The sequence below is a fragment of the Capsicum annuum genome, chromosome 11, assembly GCF_002878395.1.
Source record: "Capsicum annuum cultivar UCD-10X-F1 chromosome 11, UCD10Xv1.1, whole genome shotgun sequence".
NCBI lineage: Eukaryota > Viridiplantae > Streptophyta > Magnoliopsida > Solanales > Solanaceae > Capsicum > Capsicum annuum.
Window position 1 is genome coordinate 9,412,545 of NC_061121.1, and position 13,946 is coordinate 9,426,490.

General features: G+C 32.2%; 1 protein-coding gene across 1 annotated transcript; it reads right to left on the reverse strand.

Moving 5' to 3' along the window:
• Positions 1-8,387: 8,387 nt before the first annotated feature.
• On the reverse strand, positions 8,388-10,346 carry LOC107847249. Its single transcript, XM_047400063.1, has 3 exons — positions 10,211-10,346; positions 8,846-8,963; positions 8,388-8,762 (listed from the first exon to the last, which is right to left on the reverse strand). The coding sequence occupies exons 2-3, from the start codon at positions 8,957-8,959 to the stop codon at positions 8,388-8,390; spliced, it is 489 nt and encodes a 162-aa protein (XP_047256019.1). The 5' UTR covers positions 8,960-8,963; positions 10,211-10,346.
• Positions 10,347-13,946: the final 3,600 nt, after the last annotated feature.

Sequence of the window (13,946 nt, forward strand, 5' to 3'; positions counted from 1 at the left end):
TGGGTTTTAGAAGATAATTGGAGATTTGGAATCCTCGCATCGTAGGCTTCAAGAAGTGTCACACCCCCTTTTTTACCGAAAAGATTAGATTAGATTTTAAGTTTCGAAAGGGTTTTTATTATTAAAGTGATAAAAGTGAAGATTTGTTTCGAAAATGACTTTTTATATTCAAAACGCAGAGTCGCCACTTGGCATAATCCGGTGTACCAAGTCACCTTTGGAAATCCTTTTCAAAACGGTTTTGACTCTATAACTGATCCGCGAACAGAGATTCCGACTAAGGAATTCTGTTAACCAAGGGAAGGTGTTAGGCACCCCTCAATCCCGTGGTTCGACCACGGTCGCTTGATGAAGTATATCGGTTAATTTGACATTACGAATGTATAAACCACACAAAAATACATAAAACAATCAATCAAACACACAAAATAAAACATATTCAAAATTTAGTGTTCAGCCCAATTAACAGTCCAAAACAAAAAAAATGCGAAAAATAAATCCTATTCTAACCTACACTAATCCTGAATTGTGCTCCCGTGCTTTAGCCGATGCCTCGGGTTTTGATCACGAACCTTCTTTGCATACATGAGACGTCGGGGCATTCCTCGGATAAATTCATACAAATGCCTCGATGCATTCCCCGACCAAGTGAGTACATTTTTAATGCGATAAAATAGGAAAAATCACTCAACACAAATATTTACACATTCGATGATTAGAATATTATGAGTTTCCTACCCCAAAACCTAGAATTTTCCTATCGACTTAACGACATAATCATGCTACTACCGTGTGCAACAATATTCATACTTAAACTAAATTAAACCAAACAACAATAAATCAAAGTTACTCTAAATTCACTCTTTTATCAATTGCTTCATTCTCACACAATGATTAACACATGCTTCGATTATCAATTCACTTTTCAAAATCTGAAACCAACATCAATCAACACACAACAAACATTCAAACATACCAAACAACAAATCATTCCCATTCATGTAAAAATTAAACAGAGATAAGATGGAATTGGACCTCAATTCCGCTTTCAAAATCGATGTATTATTCGATTAATCCCGATAGAATCCACGTCCAAAAACCTCAACGGGTACCAATAATCTCGACTCACAAATCAGAAATAAACCTATTCAAATTCGCACCAAACCGAAAATCCGAATCCTATTTGACCAATTCTGTAGCGAGGTTTGAACTAATTTTCACCTAGTTTCGATGCTTTTTCGATGATAAATCTGACGAGAACAAACAATTCCGGCGAGAAACTCGCCAAAAAAACGTTGATCGCCGACCAGATTTTGTTCGCTCACCTCGATTTTTCACTGTCCCTGTTTCTTCTCTCTCTCTTGCTTGGTTCCCTCTCTCCCCGATTCTGTAGTGTGTGTGTTCGGTGAGAGAGTGCGTGTGAGATGAAGGTTGTCGAGAAGAAGCTGTGAAGTTTCTATGTGTATATTGTTAAAAATGGAAAATGGTGAGTGAAATTCCTCTGTGAATAAAGTGAGTCCTCTCTTTTCTTCCTATGTGTGAATTAAAGAAATGGGAAAAGGTGGAAGATTCCCCGTGCATCCCACCTTCCTTCTTTCCTTTTGTGTGTATATGTATTGTATTTAAAAAAAGAAAAATTGCCCAACTCTTGCCCACTGTATATGCATTTTTTTTATTTGTTAGTGGGATCCCCTCACTGTGATGTGTTGATTCTTGTAAACTGTTAAGCAAAAAAAAAAAAAACGTGTAGGGGGTAGGGCAGGGTATATGGGGTAGAGGTAGTGAGGTAGGGGTAGGGGTAGGGTGTGAGATGGGTGAGTTGGTTAGGATAGGATTAAAACAAGATAAAATTTGTTAGAAATTTTGGTAAGGGTTCTAATTTTTTTGTATTTTTGTGGGGTATAATCACATAGATGAAGGCACACAGTAAGACGGGGATAAAATGATAAAAATGCTTTTGGGGAAGGACAAAATTACGTGTCTACAAGAAGCATCTGTTAATTTTCAAAATAGAGGTACGTAGGGTTTATCTTAAAAACTGCATGGGCTTGAAACCATGAGAGCATGATTTTTTTGTAGATTTTTATGCCTGATTTTCAAAGGGGTTTTGGAATTTATGTTTAAATTTTGTATTCCGAATGTTTCAATGTCACTATAGCTTTGGCCTTGTGGTCCTATCCCCTAAATTGAATTACATGTATACGTATATGTACGGAATTTGAGATTGAAGATCGTTGAGAGCATAAATTATGAACTCCCTCTCGTGTATTGAATTAAAGATTATGGTTTTGTGATTTGAAAGATGTTTTCCCAATATTATAGCTTTTAAGCATGATTTGAAATTGTTGAGATGGTGTTTCTTGATATAAATGTGTTTTTGCATGTAAGATAAAGAATTACATGTGAATTGAGAACTTATACATGATCACCTTGTACTATTAAAATGCTTGACAAAGATGAGTTCCTTATATGTGTTTACATGAGGTTTGAGAAAGTGTTTCTTTGAAATGATTTATTGACATGGTGGTCCTAAACTTCATGTTTGAAAGAAGAGATGTTGATACACTTTAAATAGCTTAGAGAATTAGACTTGCAAGTCAATGGTATGACGATACCATATAGTTGTATGCCATAACAGAGTTAGAGTTTTAAGAGTATGTTTTTTAGAGAATGCATGTTTTAAAGAGTTAAAAGTGGGGTTAAAGAGGGTTAGTTGGTTGCCCGAAGAAGGCTTGAGTTCAAGTAACTCGTAGCCAGAAATTGTGTTTTGCTGATATGGGTACATTATTTTCCCCATAAGGAATTTTTACGCTGGCCTAGTACCCTGTGGTGTACAGAGCAAAGACTCCGACCCTTGCGGTAAACTTGGGTTGGGAGCTTGGCTGCCGAGTTAATGGTAGATCCCATATAGCCCGTGGGATAACAGACTTGTAGGGTATACCACCTAGCGCAGAAGTAATACAAAGAGTGTTATAGATTTCAGATGTTTTCACAGAATCTTTTAAAATGCCCATGTGTTTTCTTACTATATGTTATGACTATGAAAATTTTTGAAATTGCTCTCAAATTTGTTGAATAAAAATGATTATTTTGGATTTGCTCTGCGTACCAATACATCTGTATTGACCCCCTCATCCCTCCAGGTTCTGAGGCTCAGTCTAGGGGTCCAGAAAAGCAGTAGATTTTATCAGACAGAGTTGCCTATTTACTTTATGATGACTATTATTAGACATGGTTTTTGGTCTACTAGGGACCTTGTCCCAGCTTTCAGATTTTGTTAGAAATCATGTAGTAGAGATTTTGTAGACAGTTTTCAGATGTTGTTAGATGGTTTGGATTGTCCTTTTCTATTATCGAACTTACATCAGATTTATGACCATGATTCCATTTTTCTGCAATTTCCTTATTTGTGTATGAAAGGTGTATATGATTTTAAGTTAGAAGGGTATCCGAGCCTTCGTGGTTCGGGATGCTTGTCACGGCCAGGGCCTCAGTTTGGGTCATGACAAACTTGGTATTAGAGCATGGTTCATGGTCCCAGGGTGTCTGCGAAATTGCGTCGGGTAGAGTCTTGTATATAGGTTTGTAGCATACCATACTTATAAGAAAGAGGCTACTAGGAGTTTAGGAAAGTGGTTCCCCTCTTTGTGGCTTAGTTCGTGCTTTAGAGGCTGAGTTAAAATTGTCCCCTAATCAGTGATATGTTGTATTTCAAAAAATAGTTATGCCTCCTCATTGTTTCAACAACCAGGATACTCAGTATGATGAAGTCCGCCCTACCCATGGGATGCGGACCTGTAATAGAGCGCACACTCTAGAACCTGTTCCTACTCCGGGAGTACCTCCAGTCCCGACCAGTTCTCCTCGAGCTCCAAGGACAAATGTTAATTGTCCCCAATCTTCTCAGAGGGACATATTGAATACAGAATTCAGCCATTCCATTCACATACTTGTACAACTGGTTACTGCATAGACTCAGAGGTCAGAAGATACTGGGTCTGCATCTGTCACTTCTGAGTCAACTAGTATGGGCCAGTTTGAATGCCTATCGATCTTGGTAGGCCCAACTGAGAGAAAAGTAGGATAACAAGTGCTCCTCCCTCTAAAAAAAGTAGGATAACAAGCACTCCTCCCTCTAAAAATTCCAACTGTAGTATCAACTATCAATCAATTGGTATATAGCCCATTCATTCTCTAGTTCCTCATCCTTTTCTGCATCTTCATTACCTTGATACTCATCTACCTGCCTTATTTATACTTCTTTTCTAATGTGGTAATTTGTAATTCCCTTACACTTATGTTCAAGCTTAGAACACAGTCTCTCATAGAAATACAAGATAAGGTTGTCATACAATAGATTCTTGTGGTCGGACTTTTCCCTAGACACTGCACATAGTGAAAGCTTTAGTGGATCAAACTGCTTTTTTTTCTTACACCTCTTTTATAGCAGGTTTCTTTATTTGTAGATTGCTTAGAGTAAAATGACCTTTCTTGTAAATCTTTTTCTAGGATGCTACACACCTTTATCATCTTTTGGAGGAGACTTAGGGGCGCAGCTTCAGCCTATCGAGGATGGTCAGGCAAATACCCTTCTCAAGAAAATTACACTGTATATATATATATGTAAAATGCTAGTCTATTGGGTTAAATATAGTATAACATTTTGAACACCCTTGATACACATGGGAATAGCTTAGCAGTAGTCGTTACATAGCAAAGCCAAGGGTACCACATTTGCACGGGTACGATTCCTAGAGGCTGGCTATTTTTTTTACCTTTTTAACATTTCAAAGGAGCTCCTATTTTATTCGACGACTTATGTGGTGATTCCAAAGTAAGTGAGCTAGAAGACTTCATTACTTGAGTTAAAACACAATTCCATGATGCTCAATCCCCAAGAACTAATGTCAAATCACCCATACTAAAATGTCTCAATACTTGAACAAGTACTAACAAAATAAAAGCTAAAGTTAAGAAGCTACTTATAATGCCTTTGCCTGAAGTGGTTCGCATTGATCCTGCATAAATTGTCTCAAATTTTGCACTGTGAATGAAAAATCAAGCCTTGTATGTGTTAGATAAGTGATTTTATCCAATAAATGCCTACATAAAGTAGGATCTTGGATAGGAATCCCTTGATTAGCCTGTAGTTTGACACTGTGATCCAAAGGAAAAGAAACAAGAGATAAATAAAAAGTATCAAATTCTTCCAATAAATTTAGTGTAAATTTTCTTTGCCAAATAAGCATTTCTGTAGATTATCGAACAACCTCCATGCTAAGACAAAAATGCAACAGACCAAGATCCTTGATTTTGAACTCCTTATCTAAAAATAACTTTAAAACTTGTAGTTCACCTTCATTATTGCATGTCATCAATATATCATCTATATACACTGCTACAATAGAGATAGAATCACCAGGCTTCTTAAAAAAAGAGAATAATCATTAAGGGAGTGATTGAAATCCTTAAAATTGAGAGCAGAAACAAGCTTAGCATACCATTGTCTAGATGCTTGTTGGAACCCATAAATAAATTTCTTCAGTAAACAAACATGATTTGGAGAGGGTGGTGGAAAATTTCATATAAACTTCTTCATGGAGATCACCACGAAGAAAAATATCATTAACATCTAATTGGAAAACTCCCTAATTATTCTTCAATACAATGACTAAAATACATCTGATAGTAGTCATCGTAACTATTGGAGAGAAAGTTTCATTATAATCAATACCTTCTCTGTACATCACCTCTAATGATCAATCGAACCTTTAGTCTTTCAATGCTTTTATGAGAGTTCTGTCTGACTTTATAGACCCATTTAGAAGAAAGTTCTTTCTTTCCAACAAGAAGAGTAATAACATCCCATATATTGTTTAACTGTAAAGCTGTAAATTCTTTATCCATGGCTTCTTGCCAACCTGAATGATGTGCTGCTTGAATATAATTAACAGGTTCGTGTGTACTAGTAATAAAGTTGAGTACGACTTGATTATTAGAAGATAAAGCATTAAAAGACAAGGAACTAGGAGTAACAGGACTAAGAAAACAGGCGGTAGTCACATTTGTAAGGTGAAGAGCATTACAAATATAATCTTTCAAATAATCCTTCTTATGAATCTTAGAAGATTTTCTTAGAATAGTTTGAACAATAGGTAATTAAGCAAAACTTGGAGTCATAGCAGATGTGGAGTAAGTGGGTGACACACTGGAACTTGATGAAAATTGAGGCATACTAGTGGATAAAACTATTGGATCATGAGTAAATTCATAATCAATATTATAATCTAATGAAGGAAGGATAGATTGTGGTAGAAAAGTAGAAGGAATCTGTTAGAGTTTTTGCCCTAATTTTCTTACCAAATTTAAGTTTTACTCTTCTTGAAAGGAAAATTAAAGTAATACCATAATTATTTTTACCTTTCCTATAAGAAAAATATAAAACTTTTTCATATTTGGCAAACCTCTTTCTTGGAGGAAATGTTTTAAACATCTATAAATAGAAGATCCTCTTATAATACCATAACATAATAGAATCCACAATGTAGTCATCAAAGAGTTTTGTTTAGAAGGGAGATTTTCTCCCAATAAGTCTTAAGTTTTCAATTTTATTTGCAATATGTAGGTTGTTTGCCCAAACCATATAAATAATATAGCTTTTTAGTATTGTTTTACATGCCATCTGAATTATCATTCTATGGTTTGAAAATTTTAAGCTTCCGTATGACTTCCTCTCGATTTCGAGAGCCTACGATTCAAAGGTCCATTGGTTTGGTGAAACGAGATTGAAGACAAATTCAAGGCGGTTCAAAATCAATTTGCAACCAATTTAACGATAATGAAGATATATGTTCAAGATACTACATGTGAATAAAAGTTTTAAACAATTTTTCAACAATCCTGCCGCTAATCTATCTTTAAAACCAAAATCAATTTTCAACCCATGTTTATGGGCTCCAACTTTCAACCCTTGCTAATTTTTATGCTTGAGCTCCTTTCAACTCGTGTATTTACTTTTAACGCATGAACTCCACTCTTAACCTGTGCTCACTTTCAATGCACAAGGCTCTATTTTCAACCTTGTTTATTTATAACACAGACTTTAATAATATCAACCCATGCTTTTATTTTAATGCATAGGGCTTCAAGTTTTAACCCATATAAACTTTTAATCATGGTAAGCTGCAGTGAATATGAAGATCGTTGATATATGAAGATCGTGTGAAGAAGGCGGATCAAGTGAACAAAATCAAGCCAAAAATAGGAGATTTGTTAGGGTTTTTTGCCTGATTTTCTTAACAAATTTAAGTTTTACTCTTATTGAAAAGAAAATTAAAGGTCAAACCCATCGATATGACCTCAAACTTGTCCCAAAAATTCACTTAGCTCCCTAAACTAAGGCTTGTACCTATCAGGCCCCGTAAGTGCTAAAATTGGTACCTATCAGGCACAAAATGCTGATTTGGCAAGGAGAGTGTATACACTACTAGAAAACAGTAAATTTTCGACGGCCAATTTAGTCGGAAAGTTGTTGGAAAATAAGGTAGTTCCGACTACTTTATGGTAGTCGGAATATAGGTTGTCGGAAAATATTTTCCGACTGAAGTAGTCGGAAATTTCCGACTATAATAGTCGGAAATTTCCGACTATAATAGTCAGAAATTTCTGACTATAGTATAAATATTTATTTAATAATTTTAATTATTTCGACCACTATAGTAAGAAAATTAATAAATAATATTTAATAATTATAATTATTCTGAGTACTATGGTCGAAAATTTAATAAATAATTATTTTATAATTTAATTATTCTGACTACTGTAGTCGGAAAATTAATAAATAAATATTAATAATTATAATTATTCCGACTAATGTAGTTGAAAATTTAATAAATAATTATTTAATAATTTAATTATTTCGACTACTGTAGTCAGAAAATGAATAAATAAATATTTAATAATTATAATTATTCCAACTACTGTGGTCATAAATTTAATAAATAATTATTTAATAATTTAATTATTCCGACTACTGTAGTCGGAAACTTAATAAATAAATATTTAATAATTATAATTATTCCGACCAATGTAGTCAGAAATTTTATAAATAATTTTAATTATCCTGAGCACTATAGTCGGAAAATTATTAAATAACTATTTAATAATAATTATTACTATTATTTAATAAATAATTAAATAATTATTATATTGCATTAGCTTACACTGCTTTCAGATCATAAACAACATAACTAATGTATTTTTCATAATTGGATCAAACATGACAAAAAATTATAAATACAACACTTTAAACCATTCAAAACAACTATCAAATCAATTAGTTTAAACATCTAAATGTCACAACAAAAAACAAGAACAATAACTACAATCTAATTATCATCAGATTCATTATCTTCCTCGTCCTGAAATACTTGGGGCATGTGCTTCTTAACCAACTCCTCCAATTTATCAAATTTAGCAAACTTAATGTCATTAGCTGCACATTTCTGCATCAATTCCACAATTTGATTTTTCATCGCTTCCATTTCTTCCATAGTTTGTAAAGTAGAAGAGGAACTGGGAAACAACGAAGGACTACTCGAGGATTGGAGAACCCTTGTCCCGTAGGTTCTACCTTTATTTCGACCACCTACCACAGTTGTCCATATATTATTCAGCTCTTCAGGTGATGGTTGGACCATGGTACTTTCCTCTGAAGTAGGTTGGGTTTGACGCCACTCTTCTATACTTTTTTGAAATTCTTCCTAAAAGAAGAATTATTTGTCAGTATGTAAACAAACAAAATTGAGTAATAATAAAACAATGTATGTAAAAGTTATTATCTTACATATACAATCTTAGGACGCGGTTCGACCCAATCTCCTCTTATACCGTCCTTGTTTTTATTCCTATGCGTATCTTCGTAGACATCAATAAAAACGCTCTTTTCCCCCATTTTCATATTCCTGCAAAATTTAGAAAAAGAGATAATGCAAGTACGAAGATAAGTTCAGGTAGCATAGACCAAAACATCTTAAGACTAATAATAGATCATGGAGTCCATGATTTGAAAATACTCAAATCCAACAGAAGTAGTAGTTTAGGTGGATTCTTTTCAAGTGTTTAAGCTATAAATAGATAGTTTGGAAAGGGCCAACAGCTATATAGGGAGCCAATGTCCCAAAGTTGCTAATACATTCAACAAAAATGTGCCAAAGATACTATACACTATATAAGAAGCTATAAGTTAAATTGGAACTCCTGAATCAATTTTCAAGACTTTATACACTATATAAGAAGCTATAAGTTAGAAACTCTAATTATTTTCCAATAGGAGGTGGCATTCACTAGAGTTTCCAACCAGTACTTTCTTTATAAAGTATTACTATCATTTATACAATCCACTTCCCATGAAGACTTATCACCACTTACCTAGAACTTAAACATATGAAATTTGCTAGTTCTAGCTCCAAGATAACTCTAGCTTAGAAAAGTTTCCATCATCGAACCAATCTCAAGAGAAAAAGCCATAAAGTTCTTATTCCACCATCTAATGTAGTAACCAAATGCAGCACATCAACCAGTATAGCACATCTAATGGGGATTCAGTAACCAAAGCCATAAAGTTAATTTTTTACCTCGAATCAGTGATATATACCAAGTTTACACCAACAACAAAACCTAAAGATACTACTCTAAGGGAGCTACTCTCATATCTTAAGGATTATATGTGATGTAGGAGCTATCTCTATCATAATTAGGGTCTCAATCGAATGTGAGTAATCATAAAGTAACCTAACAATGCTAAATCTATCCATAATAGGAAGTAAAGGAACTCAAAACTATACCTTTATTCTTGGGAACCACCCCATATAAAGATTTCCACAATTAACATTGTAATATCCAAACAATAATATTCTAACCAGCTAACCTGAACAAATATTAACCTAACTGGACACTATAATACCGAATAGTATAATAAAACACTAAACAAACTTTAATCGTAACATGTACCTATAAAGCCCCTAAAAGACCAACATATACAGTCTCCAATCAATCATACTTGTATTAGTCGATGCATATAAAGGAATGCAAGTCATACAGATCAGGTGATGCAAGATGATTCAAGTGTAAAATCCAAATGCAGCACATCAACCAGTATAGCACATCTAATGGTGCGTCAGTAACCAAAGCCATAAATTTAATTTTTTACCTCGAATCAGTGAAATTGACCGTCGCCGTTAGCACTTCTTGTGAGAGACGTAACCTTTACAACCAACTTTTAAGAGAGACGCAGAGAGAAGAGAGCCGAGAGAGAGAAGAGAGAAGTGTGCCCTAGAGAGAGGAAGTGAGAGAGAGACAGAATTGGGAAAGCTGCGTTTAGGGTATATTAAAAGAAAATTTTCGACTACTTCAGTCGGAAAGAAATTTAATATGTTTAATTATTTAAAGTTTTCGACTACTTTGGTCGGTTAAGAATTTAATATAATAAATTATGTATTGAAATTAATTATTTATAAGATTTCCTACTACAGTAGTCGGAAAGAATTTTATTTTATTTAGTTACTTAATGTTTCTGACTACATCGGTCGGTTATATATATTTGATATTTGATACTTACAATTTAATTATATATTTAAATTAATTAATACAACTTAATTAAATATTTAAATTAATTAATACAATGTGAAAGACTACCGTGTAACTTATATTTTACATATAATTATTTATTTAATAATTCAATATAATGTTCTGACCACTGCAGTGAGTACAAATTAAATATATTTAATTATTTAATTAATTATATTTCCGACTATAGTAGTCGGAAACACATATTTAATTATTTAAATTTTACGACTACTTCGGTTGGTTACGTATTTAATATAATAAATTATGTATTGAAATTAATTATTTATAAGATTTCCGACTACAGTAGTCAGAAACAATTTTATTTTATTTAATTATTTAATATTTTTGACTAGATCGGTCGGTTATATATATTTGATATTTGATACTTACAATTTAATTATATATTTAAATTAATTAATACAACTTAATTAAATATTTAAAGTAATTAATACAATGTGAAAGACTACCGTGTAACTTATATTTTACACATAATTATTTATTTAATAATTCAATATAATGTTCCGACCACTACAGTCAGTATAAATTAAATATATTTAATTAATTATATTTTCGACTACAGTAGTTAGAAATACATATTTGATTATTTATTTAAATAATTATTTAATTTTAGTGTAAGGGTACGATTATATATTTACTAATATATTTAATTAATTAATTTCATTTTAGACTACAACGGTCAAAAATATATATTTAATAATTTACTTTATTAATTTTTAAATTTTGCATAGGGAACTGCTTATACATTTTGTAATATATTTATTTATTTATTTATATTTACGACTACGGTGGTTGGATATATACTTAATTACTTTTAATTTTATTTAGTTATTAGTATTTTCGACTACAGTAGTCGTAAATATAAATTTAATAATTTATTTAAATAATTATTTCATTTTCATATAAGGGACTGATTAGATATTTAGAATTATATTTATTTAGTATTTTCGACTACAGTAGTCGGATGTATATTAAATTAATTATTAATTTATTTATTTATTACTGTTTTCGACTACTGTAGTCAGAATTTATATTTTCCAAAATTTACCGCCAAACATTCTGACTGTTTTTGTCACAAAAAGTATTGAAAAAATATTTTGTAAAAAATAAAAATAAAAAAATAATATTTTCGACTGAAGTAGTCGAAAATTTTTGACTACTTTTTTCAGTCAGAAAATAGCGAATTTCTGGTAGTGGTAACACACTCTCCTTGAGCGCGTGAATGGGTCTAAAATTGCAATTTTTTTATTTTTTTTTTGGTAAAAAAATCACATTTTAACTTATTTAATATATTTTTAATAATAACAAATTTTAATTTCAAAAAAAAAAAAAAAACCAGCCCCCCCTCGACCTCCCGCCCCACCCCCCACATTTTAACTTATTTAATATATTTTTAACAATAACAAATTTTATTTTATTTAAAAAAAAAAAAAGAAAACCAGCGACCCCCTTCGACCTCCTGCCCCACCCCCCACCCCCACAAAGACCCCAGCCATCTTCTTCATTCTTCATCTCTATTTTTTTTTCTTTTTAAATTCTTAACAATTAACAATTTTCAATTAAAAACAAACAGTGAAAGTCATGAACTTTAGCATATTAATACATTTCTCTTTGCAAAATTGATATATTTTTGCGGAGTAAATTTGATTTCGGCGAACTCCATTTTTTTCGGCTAACTTGATATGAATCTAAGACTACTTTATTGATATTATTAAAGAATTCAAATTCTAAAGGAACCCACAACACAAGAAAAAGAAAAATAACAATAAATATGAATAAGATTGCTAAAGAAATAAGATTTCTAAAAAAATGTTGAATTTTATTTTTTTTTCAAAAATGGAGAAGAAGATGATAAGAGGAAGCTGGGGTCACGTGCATGGGGGAAGGTAGTGGAAAATATTCTTTTATTTTTCTTTTGATTATTGATTAATTAGATATTGAAAAAAAAATAGAAGATGAGAAGATGGCAAGAAATGGAGAAGAAGAACAAGCGGGTGGGGTGGGGGTGGACGTGGGGGTGGGGGATGTTGAAGGGGACCCCATTTTATTTTATTTTTTAAAAAGAATTTATAATTAATTTTTAATGATTATTGGACCCATAATGCCATGTGTCAGCTTCTAATTAGTCCTTTTTGCCACGTCATTGCGTGTGACTTACACACACTTGAATGTTCTGCTGATTGGGCAAAAAATGCCCAATTGGAATAAAATTGGGGGGGTTTAGGGACTTGATAGGTACAGACCTTAGTTTAGGGGCCTAAGTGAATTTTAGGGACAAGTTTAAGGGGCTTTCGATGGGTTTGACCAAAATTAAAGTAATACCATAATTACTTTTACTTTTCCTGTAAGAAAAATATAAAACTTTTTCATATTTGGCAAATCTCTTTCTTGGAAGAAATGTTTTGGACATCTATAAATAGAAGACCCTCTTCTCATATCATAACACAATAGAATCCACAATGTAGTCATCAAAGAGTTTTATTTAGAGGGGAGATTTTCCCCCAATAAGTCTTAAGTTTTCAATTTTATTTTCAATATGTAGGTCGTTTGGCCAAACCATATCAATAATATATCTTTTTAGTATTGTTTTATTTGTCATCTTAATTATCATTCTATGGTTTGTAAATTTTAAGCTTCCACGTGACACCCTCTCGATTTTGAACCCAACCGAATTTATACATCAGAAGAAAATATAGTAGAAGGAAAGGCAGCTTTTGACATAAAAGAAAAATATTTTCAACATTTCTGGAAAATGTAATTTTCTTGATTTGAAAATTCAACACTTCATATCTCTTCTTTCCATATGGATATCCTATAAAAAAAAACACAAGGTGTTTTTTTAGGATAAAATTTAGTTCTATTAATAGATAGAGTAGATACAAAGTATAAGCATCCAAAGCATTTTAGATAATCATAGGATGGTTTCTTCTTGAATAAGACTTCAAAAGGAGTTTTTGAATTCAAAACACTTGAAGAAAATCTGTTTATGAGATAAGTTGCAGTTAAAAGACATTTCCCCCAATAACTAATAGAAAGATAAGATTGGAATAAAAGAGCTCTTGATGTTTTCAATAAATGCTTGTGTTGGAGTATAAACACAAGTTGTTCCTTGAAAACACAAAAATCAGATTTTACTTTTTTATTTCCTAACTCAAAAGCATTATCAGTTCTTATAATTTTAACTTTAGAATTAAACTATCTTTCTATCATACAAAAAAAGATTGAAGGATGGAAAAAGTATTAAATTTAATGCTCAGAAGATATGTCCAAGTAGCTCTATTAAAGCCATCAACAATCGTAAG

Coding starts and splice junctions, on each gene's coding strand:
- LOC107847249 (XM_047400063.1), bottom strand. CDS start 8,959: ATGAAAATGGGGGAAAAGAGCGTTTTTATTGATGTCTACGAAGATACG. Junction 8,763..8,845: donor CGCGTCCTAAGATTGTATAT/GTAAGATAATAA, acceptor TTCTTCTTTTAG/GAAGAATTTCAAAAAAGTAT.